We start from the raw sequence: 21,648 nt of genomic DNA on the forward strand, positions 1-21,648 counted from the left end.
GCAGAGAATGAGTAATTTCTTAAACCGATTTAAGCCCTACCCAATCAATGTAAAATTCCCTATCAGTAGAATTTTTCTTTGTATACTTCTAGAAAAGTAGTCCTTCCACTCGAAAATTCAGTCAGTTAAAAAACAATACTCTTTAGGAGAGCTATCATTACTATATGAGAAAGAGAATATTTTCAAAGAGATCTGTTTAGTGTATTTTTAAAAGATGAAAAGAAATCACAAATGAATCTTACTAAGACCATGTTGTGATAAATAGTACAAAGACCTTTTCATATACAAAGACTTTATTCGAATAAGACAGTCACTATTTTTAAACAAGTCCCATTTGCAATAAGGTCATCATCATCTTCTAAATGCCTGCAGTATTTTCACTTGTGAAACAGCTAAAGCCAATGATGGTACTTGACTATTTCTGGTGTCTTGCCATGACAAAAGTTGGAACCATGGCAACCACACATCATATGGCAAGTACTTTTCTGAATATCTAAGCTACAATACTATCAGAAAAGCAATGAACCCCTTTCCTACTTTGAAAAAAAATCCTTTTAACTAATGATTTCTCCTCCCTCCCCCAAAGATAAACATGATTTTTATGTAAGTTGAATGTTATTCCTGGGTTTTAATATGATGTTTCTTATGCCTGTCTCTGTGTGTGTTTTTGTAAATGGGAGTTTGAGGTGACAAACTGAATAACAGTTCTTCAAAGGATAACTAGGATAGAAATAATGAATTACTCCTTTTCTGTAGCACTACCTTATTGAAAACTCTAAACAACGCCCATTTCCTATTCATGTAAATCAGTAAGCAAAGATTCTATGAATTCATGGGCAGAGGAAGTTCCTGATGTGAAAACTCCATCCACCAACACAGATGGAGATTACAAATCATCCATGATTTATTAGATAATTGATTAAGGGACTTGCTCAGTTTCACATAGCCAGTAACTATATTGAACCCAGGTCTTTCTGATTCTAAGTCCACTACCCTACTTGGCCGGTGGTGTTAAACTTAAATAGAAATGGGGTCACTAAATTGTACATAAAGATCTCTGTAGTTTGCATATTGACTATTTAAAATGTAATGCCATATTATTTTATCGTTTTTTTACTTATGTTAACTATGTCAAATATTTCCCAATTACATTTTAATCTGATTCAGGCCACACTGAGGAGTTGTTGGCTGATGTACAGTGTCTTTCACATCTCTTTAGCAGACTATATTTAGTTATAAACAGTCAGAAGAGATGCAAATGAATCATTTAGGCACTGAGTTTGTCATTTTCAGAGGCCCATGTTACAAGCACATAAGGTAAATGCCAGAAGTCTGTGGTGATTACTTGTTAGGTCTCCAGCATATGGCTAAGGAACATGCAAAAGTCGCCATTGTTGCTCTCTAATAGCTTACAGCTACAGGCATTAGATAATAGCTAACATTTTGATAACATTTGACTATTTACAAATCAACTCTCATATTTGATCTCGTTTGAACTTCACAATTGCACTGCTGGTTAGAGCTATGAGTCAGTCCATCCATTATGAAGAGTAATTAGGGATTATGGTAAGAAAGTAACTAAAATTTCTATACCCTTTGACCTAGATATTCCATTCCTAGGCACATACCTCAATCAAGTCTATTATCCCCATTCTGCCAATGAAAGAACTGAGGATAACAGAGGCTAAGTGACTTACCCATAGTCATATAGCTGGTAAGTGTGTGAAGCAGAATTCTAACTCAGATCTTTCTGGCCTCAGATTTGAGATATTATGAACTAGGCCACCCAACTGCCTAACAAAAACTTTCATTTTGAAAATAAATTTATGAGATGCCATGTTGGTAGTTGAAAGTTCTGGGCTTGAAGAGTCCAAGAGTTGGTTTCATAGCCTTCTACTGACACTTAGTTGTGTGACCATAGGCAGCTCCTTTAGCCTCTATATGCTTCAAGCTACCTCCTAAGTGACTTGTTCTTAAATGCATAAAATAAAATACATGGGATTACAAAGGAAATCAATCATATCAAAAACAGTTATCAAAAAATTCAAAAAGCTTGCCATATGGGGCATTCTCTATCATGAAAATATCACAGATGGCTGTATATTTGTATTAATAATTACCTAATTATTTGTTCTGACTTTATCTCTCAACTTTCTCAAGAATTATGAACAATCACTCTTTTTGAATCCTAACTTTATTGCTATCTTTTACAAATATGAACATTTCCCAATATGTCTCTCTATCCACCCCCTCCAAGAGAGCCATCTTTTATAACAAAAAATATAGAAGAGGAAAAAACAATTCAGCAAAACAGACCAACATATCAAACAAGTATGGTCTCACATACATTCCTTACCCATAGTTCCCCACTTCATCAAAGAAAAGAGGAAGGTGAATTTTTATATATCTTTTTGGGAGTCAAGCTTGGTTAATACAGTTAGGTCTTGATTAAGTGGAACTAATGAGTCCTATGAAGTGTTTACATATATTTGAATTTAAACTACTCAAAGTTAAAATTATATAAAATACGGTAATTGGTTTTAGTCCAATGGAAATAGGCAGAGCAAATTGGAATAATGGTGCTACTTCACTGGATTCATTAATCAAACTAATCAAGACCTGACATTATAATTTTCTAGCATTTGGTTTCCTTATTTTTTTTGAGTATTGTTACTGGGCTGTGGGTTTTCATTGTTTTAGTCATTCTGTATGTTGCTTTCCTCATTCTTCTTAATCTACGTTTTACCAGTTCATATGTCTTTCTGTGCTTATTGGTATTTGTTGTTTCTTAAGAGCAGTAATATTCTATTACATTCATGTACCACATTTTGTTTAGGCATTCCCTAATTTATAGGCATCTATTTTATTACTAATTATTTGTTACTACAGAAAAATGCTTCTAAATTATTTTGGTGTATAATTATCTTCATTGTGGCTTGTATCTAGGAGTGGAATATCTAGGTCAAAGGATTTAAAAATTGTAGTTACTTTCTTAGAATAATTGAGAATTGCCTTTCATAATGGATAGACCAATATATAGTTCTAATAACAGTATACTAGTGTGCCTATATTTACACATCCATTCCAACATTGACTATTCTCAGCTTTATCAATTTTCTGGATGTGTGGCAGAATGACAGTTGTTTCAATATAGATATTTCTTATTAATGACTAGGAGAAATTTTCATATATTTGCTAAAAGTCTGTAATTCTTTTCAGAATAGATTGCTCATATCTTTTGATCCTTTAGCCATTGGAGAATAGTGAGAGGTAGCCCAGGGATGAAATAAACTTCTAAGGTGAAACCGTTTCTATGCCATAGTAGAAAAAGGCCTGTAGAAAATCAGGAGTATGGTCTGGAGAGCGATGAAGTGGGGATGAGTAGAGGCAATGCAATATTTACAGCACCTATAGCAGCCATGAATATCCTGGAGCAATTCTGAATCATGAAATACAACAGACTCTCCACATGGAAGACAGAACCAAAAAGCCAAATACATCATAGCAACAGAAATCTATACACAATAACAATGCAGAGGACAACACCATCCCCAAGCCTTCCCCCTGCTAGGCTTCCCACAAACCAGCTCCATTAAATAAATCACAAGCAGGCTCTTTCACCCATGCTAGCCAGGAGCCTGTTTGTCTGCATCCTTCCTAGTTCTGACTAGACTCTGACCAATTTCCTCTCAGCTCTGCTCTAGCTCCACCTCTTTCTGTTCCACCCTTTCAGCAAACTCCTTTCACCATAGGCTCTATGTGACTCAGACTCATGTGACTCAGGCAGGTCACATGGGCCTATTAATGAATGGGAAGGATCTTCCCATTTAAATTACCATTACAGGATGGAACATTGTCCTATAGGCATAGCTCATTTTATTATACTTTTCTTTATTGTATTTCATAGATATTATGCTTTTTACATAATTAAAGGTTTGTGGCAACCCTGTATCATGCAAGTCTATCAGCACCATTTTTCCAATGGCATGTGCTCACATTGTGTCTCTGTTTCACATTTTAGTAATTCTCACAATATTTTAAACTTTTTCATCATTATTATATCTGTTACGGTGATCTGTGATCAGTAATCTTTGATGCTACTATTGTAATTGTTTTGGGGAACTAAAAACCGTGCCCAAGTAAGATAGCAATCACAACCCAGATCAGCAGCCATCAATATCAAGGCAAGACTCTCCCTCAGCAAAAAAAAAAAAAAAAAAAAGTATGACTTGTTGAAGGCTTAGATGATGGTTAGTATTTATAGCAATATTTTTTAATTAAGGTATATACAGTTTTTTGGACATAATACTATTGCTCATTTAATAGACTACAGTATGCCATGTTCACTTTCTTTTTTTCATTCTCTTTCTTTTATTCAAGTCTTCTTGTACAAAATGGTTAATATTACCCTAGTAGGTACCTTTCTCCACCTCTGCCCCCACTTTTCGGTCCTTTTTCAATGTGCTAAATTCTCCCCGTAAGTTCTTAGATTGCAGGGCTGGCTTTTCTGTTTATATTTGCTATTCCTACTGCATAGCACAGTGTGTGCAGGGCACAAATTAAGCACTAAATGAATGCTTTAATCTATCTAAAATAATAATAAAAAATAATAAATGTTCATAGTTCTATCTCTCCATCAAGATTTTTACTAAAGCAAAATTTTGGCATTTTTTGACAGCCTCTTTTCCCATCCAGACAACTTTATAGGAAATCAATCTGGAAAGGACTTTAGAAATCATCTAGTACGTGTTCCTAATTTTACAGGTGAAAAAATCAAGGCCCAAAGCTTTAAGTAGTTTTTCACAAGTTAAAGTATTTAAGATCAACATTAGTAATGAGGTACCAAAGCTCTGTTTCCAAATCTAGTGTTCTTTTCACAACACTGAGAGAAACTGAAAATTGTTGTCCCCTTTTATTCTGTATTATTTTAATAAGACTTAGTCAATTTATTATGTATTAATAATCAATTCACTATATATTGGTTGGTCCCCTCATTATGTGAGTTTGTTTTCCCTTAAGCCTGTAATCATATTTGTGAATTTGCTGACCTTAGGAGAGAGATGAGTCAAGCTGGGCACAGGATACTTGCCCACCACAAGATTTTCCAGAAGATATTTATGGAAAAGTTATGAAAATCCCCTTGTGAGTCAAGCCAAGCATAGTTCACCCTCCATCTCTGTGACAGACTAGTCACATTCTTAGTCACAGGACTATTTATTTGATACTGTTATCCTTTCAACTGTATAAAAAAGCTGCCCTGACTATCTGATACAGCCTTGGCCTCTAAGAAGCCTTGGATTCCTTTTTATTGGTAATTTCTAGCCTTGCTAATAAATTGAACATATTTGGAACTTTGTGTCTCAGTTTCTCTTTATCACAGATTTTATTGGTACAACTGCAAAGTCTCTATTCAAGCCTTAATTGGCATTTTGGAAAGAGCACTTCGAACAGTTCCTGTACCCACTGGGTGATTCATAAATGTAAAAACAGAGCAGCTGGTTTATATTGTCCATGTAAGAGACCTGATTGCAAGGGTAGCCCTTCTGTTTTGAACAGTCAAATGATGGCATTCTTTATCTGTCTCAGTTTTTGCCTAGTCCTTAGTTATTGAATGAATGTTGACTCAGAGAAACTGAGACTTGGAAAAGACCTTTAGAGAGGCCAAGGTTAACCACTATACCCCTGCCTCACTTAAATCCTGTATGCCTGCAAGAGATCATCTTTGTGATATCATTGGTCCTCTTTGAGAATGAAGGGTGAAAAACAACAAATCTTATGATTACTCTCCTCATTGCTGCTTATATACATTTCCTATTACCATCTTATCCTACATTTCTAAAAAGATAAACCATTTATCTATGATTCTATGGTTTCTCATTCCCTCCTTCCTGTTTTTTTCAATTTACAAGGTTTCCAAAATCCATAATTTGACTAATTGGGATTTGTTTTGTCCTGACCCTTCTTTCACTCATTTTTCAGAATCTGAATTAATAACTTGGTATATTCTCATTGATTTGGATTCTTATTTAAAAATTGGCACTATGTAATTACAAAGAAAATCAAAAGTAAATGTTGAGAAATTATAAAGAATAAATGTGGCTTGCAGATATCTCCCACAATCCCCCTTTGTAGAGATGGGAGGCTGTAAGTGTTGTACATGGCACATATTTTTTACTTTTTCTAGCTGACTTTTCTCTTCCTTTTCCTTTTTTGTTTTTAAAAAATATTACCTTTATGTGGGATGGCTCCCTTGAAAGGAGGTGAGGAAAGACAGTAGAGGAAGTTATCAAGATGTGAAAAAAAAATTTTTTAATTATCAGTATGAACAGTAAATGGAGAAAATATCCATGTATTACAGACCATCTTCTCCACAACAAGTCGTATATGTTTGGTTCCCTTGGTGTCTATTCACTTCATTTATTGCAGGGTCTGTAATTTTGCTTATATGCAAATGCTTATATAAGGGAAGATTATATGATGTCTTGCTCCTTCCCCCAATCTCTAATGTTTTATTTCTAGGCCAATGAGCCTCCTGATGCTGTTTCTACCATATTTTTGCTTCTTTCTACATTTGGTTTTACAGTTGTAAATATTCTTAAAATTCGTATAATTCTGAAATCTTGATATTCTGTCCTTTTGACTCTGGAAGCCCAGAAAAGAAAGGGTGGCCAGGGAAAGAGCAAAAGGTGTCACTCAAATGTATCCAATGGACCAGAGTAAAAAATAAATGGCTGCACAAGATAATTATGTGTGCTCTTCCTCACACCAATTAACTTTCACCCACAACTGGTTCATCTTGGTTTCTTTGGGTTTTGTCTTTCTCAGAAAGAAACAGTACAGTCAATGTCAGTTTCCTGCTGACATTTTAAATTCTCACATCACAGTAATTTACAGTTTTCTCTGACCTGCCAAGCTTGAAGTGCTTCCTGGTTTTCACTTTTTTTTCCTTTCCACGCACCCTTCCTGCTGAGCTTCAGGGACAGGGAGTGTGTGTATGCCTTCCTCTCTCTCTCTGTCTCTCTGTCTCTGTCTCTCTGTCTCTCTGTCTCTCTCTGTCTCTCTGTCTCTGTCTCTCTCTCTCTCTCTCTCTGTCTCTGTCTCTCTCTCTCTCTCTCTCTCTCTCTCTCTCTCTCTCTCTCTCTCTCTCTCTCTCTGTCTCTCTTTCTCTCTCTGTCTCTCTTTCTCTCTGCCTCTCTCTTTGTCTCTGTCTCTGTCTCTCTGTGTGTTTTTGGGTTAGAGGTGGAGACTCAGGGGGTGCACCTGATCTCCTTGCTAGAGGTGTGAGTGATGTTAGGGTCAAAGACAGCTTTGCAGCTCCCAAATGCTCCTCCTTCCCCAGACGGTACTGTCCTCCAGTCACTGCTGTCAGGAAGTCAGAAAACACAGTGGACACTCCTGGGGTACAGCTGGTAGGAAAGAAACCGCTTTACTGCGGGCTGAGGAGGCCAAATTAGGCTAAAGGAAAAGACGCAGCGGGACAGAGGGAGATGCTGAGAGTGGAAACTACCTCCACACAGCTTTGCCTGGTCGCTGCTCGCCGCCTTCCCATAGCCTCTGCGCGGGTCGCTGTCCACAGTGGGAGGTGCTGAAAGCAAAGGAAGGGAGAGTAGGGGGCGAGGCGGACATCTTCTTCCTCCCCCCTCCTCCCTTCGCTGTTCCTCCGATCCTCCCCTCCTTCCGCAGCCATTTTACCCCGGCGGAGGGGGGCGGGGGAAGGGGAGAGGGACGGGAGATCTGGGCGGAGAGAGACGGCCCTGCCTCGGGGAAGGAGGGGATGAGAGTTGGGGGGAGCAGAGGGAGGAGGAGGAAGAGGAGGCGGCGGCGGCGGCTCCCGAGGAAGCAGTGCTGGGTCCCTCACTAGGGCTCGCAGGAGCCACCATCATGGTGAAGAGGAAAAGCTCCGAGGGCCAGGAGCAGGAGAGCGGCCGAGGCATCCCCCTCCCCATCCAGACCTTTCTGTGGAGGCAGACCAGGTGAGGGGTAAAGAAACCCGCCGCCCTCCTGCGCGGGCCCGGCGTAGTCCCTCCCCGCTCTCCAGTCCCCTTGGTCCCTGGGCCGCTGGAGATGCTCTGGACGGGGCCGGAGGCTCTGCGGCTGTGGCTGCAGCCCCGCTGCACGCAACCCCCTCCGGGAAGGGAAAGAGCAAGCCCTTAGAGTCCTTTTTGTGTCCTGTTTGAATGAAGTTTGATGACATACTGGCAGGAAGCTCTCAAATATAGAGATATGGACATATGCATGATATACGTGTGTATATCCCTACACACACCTAGACACACATACATATATACATATATGTGTGTATATATATATATATATATATTATTCAGAGATAGAGGAAGATCGCTGAAAAGGGAAGAGGGGGAGGAGAAACAAGGAAGATAAACGTGCCTATACGTACTGATCTCTCCTCCCGCCTCCCGCTGGGATTTTAGACCAGTGACCTGTTGTTTGCCCAGTTTCTCATATTGAGAGAGTGCCCGTTATGACCACTTGTTACCGTTTTTGCTTTCACTCAAACATGATTGTCATCTTCCCGGTTAAAGCCCTTGAGAAAGCTTTTTCAGCCCAAGATTGCCTTTTATTTTTTCTTGGAAAGGCCGGAACCCTTTCCCAATAAAGCAACCCTTAAAATATATAGCTCCCAGATGTAAAAATGGATTCTGAAAATTGTGGCTTTCAGTTCAACTCCTGAGTCTAAGAAGGTGTAATCATTTTCAATTTTCAACAATATTAGTTTTAGTACATCAAGTAGATAACCATTTCTGATAGAAATCTCACTCTTAGCTTTAGGTTAAGACTGAACGCAAGACCCTTGAATATAGACTTAATCTATAAAAACAGTGATTGTAGCTGATTAATAAATGCTTGTTCATTACTGTTCTTAAGCATGACAGTTGAGTTCTATAATCCTATGCTGTTAACATCTTTGGCTATAAAAATACAAAGGGTATTTAATGATTATATAGAAATATATATATAATTCTTTGCTTGTTATTGCTTCAATTTTTTAAAATTTGTTCATTTTTTCAGTGCCTTTTTGAGGCCCAAACTGGGAAAGCAATATGAAGCTTCATGTGTGGTAGGTGATTTTCACTTTTTAACTGGAAATTCCATCATAGTCACTGTGATAAATAGAAGAAAAACATTAATTTCGGCAGTAGTTGTATATAAGGTACATATATGAAATACTCAAGGAAGCAAAATAATATGAAAATAATATGGGTTTTTATGCATGAATCATCAAATTTATATGACAAGTTGAAAATATGTAAAAATGCAAAGCATCAGAAAAGAATGTTAATAATTAAAAGGTAGTCTTCAGGTTGTTGTCAGAAGGTTCTATCTGGCCTATTTAGTCTAATAACTGCTGCAACATGATAACTTATGAAAACTAAGTTGGTGAACTTATTTGGCTACTAGCAAATGATGTCAGTACAGCCTCCAAAAAACAGTTATACTATTGTGTAGCTCTTTAATATATGGGAGAGTGCATATCTTCCAGGGAATTGATAATACTTCATCTCTAAAATCACATTTGTCCTCCCAAACTCCCCATAATAAAAAATTAGTCAGGCACTATTCATCCAGTTTACAGAATGAAAAAATGAGGAATGGAGGTCACTGAGTAGAATGTTAATGGAGTTCACATAAAGCCAGGATAGCTATAAATTGGGATGCCAAGTTGAGATCTTTACACCTCTGTAATCACAGTACATATGTGAAACTTTGTTTGCACATAGGCACACCAAACTGTAAATGACCCAGTGGGCCCTAGCTCAATCAACAAACATCTAGAGCAACTTAAATCAGTCATTAGCTTTTGCTTGGAGGTAAACAATTTGGAATTTCTTCTGCATTTTTTTCCAAATTATCAAAACAAAATTCTTAAAGATACATTACTTTTTCATAGGTTCATTGATTTATGAATCTGCTTATCTCGTCAGAAGTAACTTGACATTTTAATTACTATAAATTCTCTTACAAGTTCATTTATTCTTCATCTACCTTTGAATGGTCCTAAATAACTCTAACTGGGCCCATCCATTTATAATTAGGCATACCTATCTGACAAATGTCTTTATACAAAATAAATGGATGCATAAATGTAAAACACACAAATTGAGGTGGGGTTTGTGTATGGGGAGATGAGTGTGTGTAGACATGGGAAAAAAAACTTTTCAGAATGTAAACAAAACACATTAGGGGAATATTCATTTAAACTAAAAAGAACTTGACTATGTAGGATTCGTAAATGGGCCACTTTAAATCCTAAACTTTTGTTGTAGGAAGTATTCTCAAAGATTATTTTAGTTGTGTTCAGGCTTTTAAATCCTTTATACTTTTAAATTCCTAAAACACGTATCCTTTAGTTAATTAGTGCTTCAGATGCTTAGAGGCTGAAGAATTTAAAAGTATTTGGATCTACAGCACAAGCAATATCTAAAGGCCTTTATTTAGCTTGTTAAGAGAAAACAAAAGGCCACAACTCTAATCTCTCCTTTTTTTTCTGGAACTGAACCACAGAATCACAGAATAGCTTTGATTACAAGGTCTTTTTTTTTTTTAAGAAAATCCTTTGCACTCGTGTGAACTGAATTGGTGAATTGGTTCTTTGTAGGGTATTAGCTACTAATTTGGCCTTTTAGTTTTTGATCCCTCCCCCAATCCCAATTTAATCCTACATACGTATCTTGTAGCATTACACAGAAATTAGAAAGGAGCAGAAAGAGTTAAATAATACATTCTCATTCTGTAATGCTTAGCAAAAACTGTACTCTGTTGACATTCCAGAACAGAACATAGAATAATTGAAACCATCAATACAAAAGCAGCTTAGATTTTGGGGCAGACTGTCCTATATCAGCAGCAAATACCAGCTCTGACTGTAGAGATACTTGAGAGTCAGTTTAGATGATCCCAGGATTAGATTCAGTAAGGGGACATCATATTTAAAATCAAAGCTGCACCGAAGTAGTCAACATTCACTGATGCCAATTTTGACCATGAGGACTCGTACAACATTTGGTACCTTCAAACAATCCTTATGGATCACTCAAAAATGTTTGAATGAGCTTATCTCATTTATTTAAAGGAAAAAGATCAAACTAGCATTTTTTCCCATTGTATAGAAATAAACATCTACACATAAAATGTAGTTCATTCAAACTACAGAAATAGACTTGAAAGCGTACAAATTATAGTAAATTAGTTTTGACTTCAATGCAGACATACAGAGAGACATAGTAATCCCTAAGATGACAACATAGAAAAAAAATGGTATAGTAGAAAAGAGTCAGAAAATTTGGGTAAAAAAGACCTGTGGTTAGTCACACTAACTATGTGACCTTTGGAGAGTCATCTATAAGATGAAGACTAGATGGTGTCTAAGGTCACTTCAAACTCTAAAACTGTAATCCTATACGATCCTTGGCGTTAGAGCTCAAAAGAACCTTAGAGATCATATAGTCCAATCTTCTCATGACAGATGAGGAAACTGAGTCCTAGAGTATTTTAATGGCTTACTCAGGGTTACAGATTTATGTAAGCAAAATTCAAATCCAGGTCCTTTGAATCAAAATCTCTAATGCATTTTCTACTGTACCACAAAACTCTCCTCTGTGAACCTCAGGTTTGGCAGCTATAAGATACAGAAATAATAATTGCCCTACCTATATCATAAGATTACTATGAATATGAAACACAATAATGTATTTACTGTGCTTTGTAGACTGTGAAGTGTTATGCAAATTTAAATTAATATTTTTATCTTTTCAAAATATCTGTTATGGAAATGTTTTCCATGACTGCATATGTATAACCTATATCAAATGCTTGCTTTCTGATGAAAGGGAGGGAAAAAGGGATGGAGAGAATTTAGAACTCAAAAATTGTTTTAAATGAATATTAAAAATTGTTTTTACATGTACTTGGGGAAAGTAAAATATTAAATTAAAACATTTTAAAATAAAAATATGTTAGTAGAAGGCATTTTAAACCCTGTTCTCCATAGTACATTAGGATAGTCTAGTACAATGATTTATGTGCTTTTCCCCATCTTCTAGTCCTTTGAACGAGTTCTGGTAGAAAACAAGCTTCATGGCCTCTCTCCAGCCCTTTCTGAAGCCATCCAGAGCATTTCCCGCTGGGAGCTGGTCCAGGCTGCTTTACCTCATGTTCTGCACTGCACTGCAACACTGCTCTCCAACAGGAATAAACTGGGTTGGTACTCCACCATGTGCTGTTTAGTCTATACCAGTATTGCCTACCTGTGTGAATCAGGCTGAACTAATATGTTGCCACGGTGGTTCCCAGAAAACTAATGACAACTCCTTCTGGATTGACTACAGCTACTTATTTTTTGTTGTTATAACCAGCACAGTACTCTTGCCTTTGGATTTAGTCCATTCCTCAGTGACTGTGGATTTAAAAATCCATCTGCAAAAGTCATTGCCCTGCTATTAACACCGTATTTACATCACTTTTGATCACAATTATATTTTTAGGTCCAGATCCAGTGTTTTGGATACTAGGGGAAGGAACTCTTTCTACCAACCTGTTTCATAAATAATCTATTGCTTAAAATCTTGAGAGTAGCCTGAGGTTAAGTGATTTATTTGCCCATGATGTGCAATTTTAAGCCAGGTCATCCTGACTGTAAGTCCAACACACAATCCACAATGCTATACTGCCTCTCTGTTTCTTTTTATTTGTTCCTTAAAATGAACTATATTCAATGTTGACTATACTTTTTTTTATATTGTATTTGTTTTTAGTTTCTAATCTATATTTTCTGGACTTACATTTATTAATGAAAATAACCACATGGGTTTCATAGCACAATCCATTGAACTGTATGTTGTTATCTCTGTTAATAGACACAATTGCAAAAATAATGTGTCAGCAGAATATATAAGCTATATGCCTTTCTGTGCTTTGCTTCAGGTAATCATTAGTGTATTTTATTCCAAGTGGTAGTAAGACTGAAAGGTTTCATGCTTAATGGTTACCAATAGAAATCACTTGGTGGAGGAATCTGGTAGTACTCTCTACTGTCCAAGTGACAGTTCACAGAACCAGCAAATCTTTGACCTGCACTAGTTCTACTGCCACATGGAGAAACACTCAAAACTGAAGTCTAGTAAATTTGAACTGACCTCTACTTAGTGGACATGTAAGAAATATTTAATTATCTTTGAAAATTCACTAAAGCCGAATGGAAAAAAGGTATCTGTAAAGTTCAATGTCTCTGATTCTTGTAGATAATTAAAAGTGAAGTATTTTCATAGTATAGCAGCAGCGCAGTTTACCTTATACTTGAAGAAATTTTGAAAAAGAGATGACAATTATTGTCTGCTTTGAGCAGATTTCATATCTGAAATTGAAAGGTTCATTCAGATAAATTATGAAGTGATTATTCATTTTACAGAAAATAGTCATTTAAATATTGAGGCCCTTTGTTTATGTCTTGTCAAAAAATATATTAGTACTAATACTGTACCTACAATTGAGGCTCAGATATGTCAGAAACAGTTTTATTTCATTGACATTAATCTATTTCCAAGCCATTTCTAGCTGGGAGGGAGGAAAGAGGAGAGAGAGAGAAAGAGAAAGACAGAGAGAGAGAGAGATATCTAAACTAACAAATACTTCTCTCTCACCATACTCCAATCCTTTAAAATGACTCTCTGCTTCAAAAAGATTTCAAAAAACATTTATAAAAACCCTAAAAATAGTAAAGATATGTTAAAATGCAGTACAAGTTAGCAATATAGAATTATCCAGTAATCAAACCACTACCTCATTCCTCCTCACTCCTGGGGTTACACAAAGGGACTTCCTCTCTTACATTGAAATCTTAATTCTTTCCCTATGGAGATGTATAAGTATTAGCTCACTAATCATTTCTGGAAAACCAGTAAAGGAGACTGAACTTAGGTGAGTCAGTACCCAGACTGCTTCAGGGATAGGGAATGAAATGATATAAACCAGACTAGCGTTATTTTTTGTTATAAAGTTTGGTACCATCCTTAATCCATTTCCCTAAGAAAAGCCTTATTTTCCAAGGGACTTTTCTAAGGATTTTGAAAGGGCTTTAGAGAAAAACATTATTTATTAACATTTTCAAATTTGCTAAAATGGTTTGTAATATGTTTCTACTACCTACATGAGTTTTTTAAAAAGAAAACCTTTTAAGGTAGGAATTTTTAAACTTTTTGTGTCATGGACCTCTTTGACATCTCCTCTGGATCTCTTCTCAGAATAATGTTTTAAATACATACAATAAAATGTGAAATATGTGAAATACAAAGGCAATGTTTTTACATTGCATCCACTTAACTTTTATTATTACTGCCCATAGGAAGGAGGGGAAGCTATACCATGGAGATATCCTATCACCTAGTAAACTAGTAGCAGAAATCTCACAGCCCCTACATTTGGAACTGATTGCTTAGTACACAAAATCTCTAGTCTTGCTCAAAAGATGTCACTGGCAAATATTTTTCACTCAGGTCATCAGGATAAACTAGGTGTTGCAGAAACCAAGCTCCTTCACACCCTGCACTGGATGCTACTTGAGGCCCCCCAGGATTGCAACAGTGATCGTTTTGGGGGAGGTGACAGAGGCTCCAGCTGGGGTGGTGGCAGCAGTGCCTTCATCCATCAAGTTGAAAACCAGGGATCGCCAGCCCACCCTCGACGAAGCAGCTCTCATGAAGAAGAAGAAAATAGTCGTAGGAAATTTTTCCAGAACTCCATGGCCACTGTAGAACTCTTTGTGTTCCTATTTGCTCCTCTGGTTCACAGGATCAAGGTAAGGAGATGTCTAGAGGGAGGAAAAGTCACTTTAATTCATCTTTCCACCTCAGCAAGAACAAGTCTTGGTACAGTCATTTTGCAGATCAGTGCATGGGTAGAAAATGTCCTTTAAATTTAAGTGCTATTTGATTGTTGAAAAAAGTTATAAACTATTAGAACTGGAGAAAAAATGCAATGAACTGCCTCAATATGGTCAGTTCTCCCATCCTTATAGAGCAGAGTTTGGATAACTACTTGTCAGGAGTCATCTACATGATTATTTTTGTTTATGTGTTGGGCTAGAGGGCAGCTTATGTCCCCTTCAACTCTCAAAGTCCATGTGATTCTATAAATAGGTCTCAGAGAGAGAGTGTGATGATCAGCCTAAAGGAATAGATTGCTAGTGGTAGAAACCAACTACTTGATAGGCTTACAAGGGACATATTGGGGGATAAGAGGACTTGGAAATTTTTCTACAAAATGAGAAGCCTATATATTCACAATGATCTTTATATCCCTGTGACTCCATCAGTGTGTGTCCTATATTCTAACATTATATGTTCTAAGGCCCCTTCCCAATATAGCACTGTAGGATCAAAGGCCACTTCTGACACTAATATTCTGTTATTTTGAGTGAGGGAATGAATAAGGAGCTGCCTCAAACTAGTTTTAATCTAACCTATATATTTGAGTCCTCAGTTATTTCAATAATGTAAGACATAGGGGTTGTGTAAAAGCTATAGTAATGCTAAAAACAAAAATATAAATTCTCAGTTTAATAATGATCCCCAAAGACTTAAAGAGGAAAATAAATTGTGAATACATATTTATTTTCCTCTTCAATAATCCTCTATCCTCTAGATAGATAAATTAAAATGACTATTAGTGGTATCAAAGATAAAGTGTTCCTGTTGTTATTTAGTCATTTTTTAGTTATATCCAACTCTTTGTGACCCCTTTTGGAGTTTTCTTGGGAAAGATCCTGGATTGGTTTGCCATTTCCTTCTTGAGCTCATTTTACAGATGAGGAAACTGAGGCAAGTAAGGTTAAGTGGCTGTGCCAGGGTCTCATGGCAAATAAGTGTCTGAGGCCAGATCTGAACTCAGAACCTCCTGACTCCAGGATTGGCACTCTATCTACTATCCCACCTAACTGCCCCCCTGATGATAAGTAAGAGGGGTACAAACTTTATCATCTTAAGAGAACATAAAAGATGTCATGGCAAGGAAGGTGTTGGCCTCAGATTAAGAAAGACTTTGGTTCAAGTCCCGCCTTTGACACATACTAGCTGTATGACTATGGATAATTCACACTTTAAGCCAAGGGTGCTCTATCTGTTGTTACAGACAACTTCAGGTGCTAACAGATATAATTGTATAGAGATGCAAATCAAATACCTCATTTTGGGAAGCAGGATTGACAGCCCTCAAAAGAAAACAGAGTTGTAAGTGAGATTTGGTAGAAAAAACTTGTGAAATTAGAACAATTGGTAGTGTACTATAGAACTATCCAAGCACCTACGGTGACTTTAATTTTTGGAGATAAGGAAGGGAATATCAGAAATTCAGAGGCTGATAAAAACCAAGTCCTTCATTGTGATTAACATAAAATAGTCAAGATATTTGTTTGCTTCATTTAAATCTCTTGTTCTGTGTCTGCTTAAATCTTTAATACAAAAGGCCCATCCATAGATCTTTCACCTTTATGTGTGTGCTTTCACCCAAGTTTTTGCTCTCGTTGCTCTGTACCACTCTTTCCCTATGGGACTGAACACTGTTGAAAAGCACCCCCAGTCCTTCTTTTCTTTCAGGTGAAAATTTCTCATGCACAAACGTCAAGTTTTGTTATGTGATTGATAAACCTTGGACATGGAATTAGGAAGCCTCAAGTTCAAATTTTCTGCCAGACAATAGTTATGTGATCCCAGATAAATTGTTAACTTCCTCATGCCTTGGTTTTTTTTTTTTATCCCTACAAAATGGGAATAATAATAAGACTTTCTTCAAAGGACAGGGGCTGTTGTGAAGATCAGATCGAATAAGCTAATATCTTTAAAGATCTTTGCAAACCTTAAAATACTATGGTTGTGATTTTTCATCCCTGAAGCTAATTTTGGGCATTAAAGGCTTCTAACACACTTTGGCCCAAGATCAGGAGGGTTCATTTTTGCCCTCCCCATTGGGGAGAAGGCATTTTTTTACATCATTTAAAAAAAATTTTAATAACAAGTTTTCCAATTACACGTAAAGATAATTTTTAACATTCATTTTAAAAAATTCCAAATGATCCCCCTTCCACTCTTACCACCCCCTCCCTAAGCCAGGAAGCAATTTGATAAAGGTTATATCTGTTCAATCGTGTAAAACATTTCCATATTAATCTTGTTGTGAAAGAAGACACAGGCCAAGAGAAAAGAACGACAAAGAAAAAGAAAGTGAAAATGGTATGCTTCAATCTGCATTCAGGCTCCATCGGTTCTTTCTCTGGATGTGGATAGCATTTTCATCTTGAGTCCTTTGGAATTGTCTTAAATCATTGTATAGCTGAGAAGAACTAAGTCATTTATAGCTGATCATCACACAATGTTGCTGTTACTGTGAATGATGTTCTGGTTCTGCTCACTTCACTTTGCATCAGTTCATGGAAGCCTGTCCAGGTTTTTTCTGAAATCCACGTGCTCATCATTTCTTATAACACAGCAGTATTCCATTATAAACATATACCACAAGTTGTTTAGTCATTTGCCAATTGATAAACATTCCCTCAATTTCTAATTCTTTGCCACCACAGAAAGAGCTGCTATAAATATTTTTGAACATGTAGGTTCTTTTCCGTTTTTTCATGGTTTCTTTGAGATACAGACTTAGTAGTGGTATTGCTGGATCAAAGGGTATGCACAGTTTGATTACCCTTTGGGCATAGTTCCAAATTACTCTCCAGAATGTAATACTCTCCCACATCCTCTCCAACACTAATCATTTCCTTCTCTGTAATATTAGCCAGTGTAATAGGTGTTAGGTGGTAGCTCTGTGTCGTTTTGATTTTCATTTCTCTACTTAATAGTGATTTAGAGCATTTCTTCATATGACTTTGATTTCTTCATCTGAAAACTGTGGAAAGGTATTTTCTATATCTCCTACTGAAATGGCATACTATCTATAACAATGGATCCTTTGCCACAAATCCTGAAAACATGAGCCCAAGATAGCCCACAATATAATCACACCCTAAAGATTTGTGGCCTTTTTCTGACTCCTTCTGACCATTTGGAGTACATAGGACCAGCACCTCTGGTGTAAGGGCTTACTGAGGCTTTTTCAGAGCTGCTTAACCACCTTTGGTGTTTACCTGGCACTCAGCTCTCACCTGTGACTCCAAGAAGCTGTAGCATATGCAGTGACTATATACCAATAAACGATCTCATCAGATAGGCTAAACCAGGTTGAGGGTAACTGATGGGCCACAAACCTGCCAGTGAGTTAGGGGGGTGTCTATCCCAAGCTTGTGAAGATCTCCCCCAGCAAAATGGATGGATGAGAAAAATTTGTTCCAACAGTTATGAAATGGCTGAAGCCAGTACTGTGGAGTACTTAGAGCTTGATCAGACATCAAAGACACCAAGGCTATCTATTGCATCCTGAGACATCATCAGTCATCTTGACTTTTGTCTTGCCACTGGCCTTCAATGGCTCTGGAAGAGAGACTGAAGCTGATAATGTAGCACAATTCTACCTCTCTTAAATCCAGTCCATGTATGCATTAAGGTATCACCCAGTAATGTCATTGGTCCTCTTTGAAGACAAAGGACAGAAAAACAACTCCTTTCCACAGGTTGCATTTTCCCATCATAGTCCCTGAAGCAAGCAAAATGTCTTAGAGTTCCTCATTAACAGCACAAGGGGTAACTGAGCAGGATATGACAGGGTCAGATCTGTGGTTTAGTAATATCAATTTGAGTGGTATATGGAGATTTAATGGGAGAGGCTGAAGTCAGGGAGACCAAGAAGGCACTGGCTGTAATCTAGGTAAAAGTGGATTGCTTAGGCCCCATTATAACTTCTGGATATAAAAGTATAACGATGAAGTTATCTTTGTTCTATAAAAGCTTACCTTTTATTAAGGAAAGGGGAATATAACATTCAGATGAGTAAACTTGAGATAAACACTAAATATATAATGATCAGAGGCAGGGAGTATGGATGATGAAGAGAATACAGAAAGGCCCCTGGAAGGGAAAGGTACTTGAGCTAACTAAGCCTTGAGAGGAGACAGGGGTTGGTTCCAAGAAGTGACACTACAAAGGACTAGCATTCTAGGCATGAAGGCAGCTGAACAATGACACAGTGACAAATGATGGAATGCTGTGTGCAGGGAATAGATAGCCAAGTTTGGCTGAGCGTAGACTATGTGAGGGAAAGTAATGTGTAATCAATCAGAAAAGCTTCTTGGGCAGGGAAGAGGCATGAACGAATCCAAGCTGTAGCACTATCATTTTGGCAGCTGTGTGGAAGATGGATTGGAGAGATACACAGTGGACAGGGACACAATTAAGAGCTTAATGTGATAGTCCAGGTGAGAGACAGAGAGAGAGGCAGACAGACAGAGAGACAGACAGAGACAGACAGAGGACAAACTATGGTAGCTGGGTTATGAATAACAATATCTGGTGAGGATCAATTGGAAAGACTTTAAAGAAGATATTTAAGGCAAGGTTTCACTTTGGGTTGGTTTTTGGTTTTTTTTTTAAGAGAAGACACATTAAGTTTTCATATTTCTGCCTCTGTCTTTCAGGATTATAAAATTAAAACTTCTCCTTTATTTTCTTTTTAAATAAACTTATTTCCTTATTTTTAACGTTTATTTTTTAACATTTTAAGTCCTGAATTCTCCTCCTGCCTTTTTCTTTAAAAAACCAAAAACATAAACAAAAATCTAGACAGTGAGTAATGAAACATTCCCCAGACACAAATCCAATTTAAAAAAAAAGATTTTTGGTCTGTCAGCTTGTCTCTTTCACAGGATAATCGTTAGTAAACAACATTTCTAAAGTAAGCATGTCCTCCTCCCTCCCACTGCTTACCCACCCCTCAACCTCAAAACGTAACTAAGAAATATGCTTGCTTACCACTTGGAATTTTTTCTTTTAAAAAGCTCATATACACAAATCAATCAACCTTTTATTTTTTAATTAATTTATTTATTTTTAGATTTCAACATTCATTTCCACAAAATTTTGAGTTCCAATTTTTCTCCCCATCTCTCCCCTCCCTCCACCCCATAATGCCTTTCATTCTGATTACCCCTTCCCTCAATGTACTCTCCCTTCTATCACACTCCACCCTTCCCTTATCTCCATCTTCTCTCTTTTCCTGTAGGGCAAGATAAATTTCTATACCCCATTTCCTGTATTTCTTATTTCCCAGATAAATGCAATAATAATTCTCAACATTTGTTTTTCACACCTTGAATTCCAACTTCTCTCCCTCACTCCCTCCCCATCCATCCCCACTGAGAAGGCAAGCAATTCAATACAGACCTTATATGTGTTGTTTTGCAAAAGACTTCCATAATAGTCATGTTGTATAAGACTAACTATATTGCCCTCCATCCTAGCCTGTCCCCCCTTTTTCTCTATCCTCTCATTTGACCTTGTCCCTTCCCAAAAGTGTTTACTTCTAGTTACTGCCTTCTCCCATTGGCCCTCCCTTGTATCATTCCCTTCACTTCACTTGTCCCCTACTTTCCTGTAGTGTAAGATAGATTTTCATATCAAATTTAGTGAGCATGTTATTCCCTCCTTCAGCCATATGTGGAGAGAATAGCTTCACTTTACCCCCTCCTCTTCTCCCTTTTCTCCTCCACTGAACAAGATTTTTCTTATCTCTTTTATGAGTGATAGCTTGCCCCATTCCATTTCTCCCTTTCTCCTCCCAATATTTTCCTCTCTCACCCCTTAATTTTATTTTATTTTTTTATGAATATCATCTGTTCTGATTCAACTCAACCTGTACTCTGTGTGTGTGTGTGTGTGTGTGTGTGTGTGTGTGTGTGTGTGTGTGTAATCCCTCCACCTACCCAAATACTGAGAAAAGTCTCAAGAGTTACAAATATTTTCTTTCTATGTAGGAATGTAAACAGTTCAGCTTTAGAAAATCCTTTATGATTACTCTTTCCTGTTTACCTTTTCATGCTTCTCTTGATTCTTGTGTTGGAAAGTCAAATTTTCTATTCAGCTCTGGTCTTTTCATCATGAATGCTTAAAAGTCCTCTATATCATTGAATTACCATTTATTCCCTTGAAGTGTTATACTCAGTTTTGCTAGGTAGGTATTTCTTGGTTTTAATCCCAGTTCCTTTGACTTCTGGAATATCCTACTCCAAGCGCTTCAGTCCCTTCATGTAGAAGCTGCCAGATCCTGTGTTATCCTGATTGTATTTCCACAATACCAATACTCGAATTGTTTCTTTCTAGCTGCATGCAATATTTTCTCCTTGACTTGGGAACCCTGAAATTTGGCCACAATATTCCTAGGAGTTTCTCTTTTTGGGTCTCTTTCAGGAGGTGATCAGTGGATTCTTTCAATATTTATTTTGCCTCTGGTTCTAGAATATCAGGGCAGTTTTCCTTGGTAATTTCATGAAAGATAATGTCTATGCTCTTTTTTTTATCATGGCTTTTAGGAGTCCCGTAATTTTTAAATTGTCTTTCCTGGATCTATTTTCTAGGTCAGTTGTTTTTCCACTGAAATATTTCACATTATCTTCTATTTTTTCAGTCCTTTGGTTTTGTTTTATAACTTCTTGGTTTATCTCATAGTTATTAGCTTCCCTGAAGTCCACTCTCTTTTAAA

General features: G+C 37.1%; 1 protein-coding gene across 1 annotated transcript in view; it reads left to right on the forward strand.

Annotated features, from left to right (window-relative positions):
• The first annotated feature begins 7,798 nt into the window (after nucleotides 1–7,798).
• Nucleotides 7,799–21,648, forward strand: part of UNC80 (unc-80 homolog, NALCN channel complex subunit) — a 232,237-nt gene continuing 218,387 nt past the window's right edge. Inside the window, exons 1-4 of the mRNA XM_072617462.1 lie at nucleotides 7,799–7,973; nucleotides 9,031–9,079; nucleotides 12,063–12,219; nucleotides 14,511–14,812. Of these exons, the coding sequence (XP_072473563.1) occupies nucleotides 7,882–7,973; nucleotides 9,031–9,079; nucleotides 12,063–12,219; nucleotides 14,511–14,812 (600 nt within the window). The 5' untranslated portion in view covers nucleotides 7,799–7,881. The remainder of the gene's footprint in view (nucleotides 7,974–9,030; nucleotides 9,080–12,062; nucleotides 12,220–14,510; nucleotides 14,813–21,648) is intronic.

The sequence above is a fragment of the Notamacropus eugenii genome, chromosome 6 (assembly GCF_028372415.1).
Source record: "Notamacropus eugenii isolate mMacEug1 chromosome 6, mMacEug1.pri_v2, whole genome shotgun sequence".
Lineage (NCBI taxonomy): Eukaryota > Metazoa > Chordata > Mammalia > Diprotodontia > Macropodidae > Notamacropus > Notamacropus eugenii.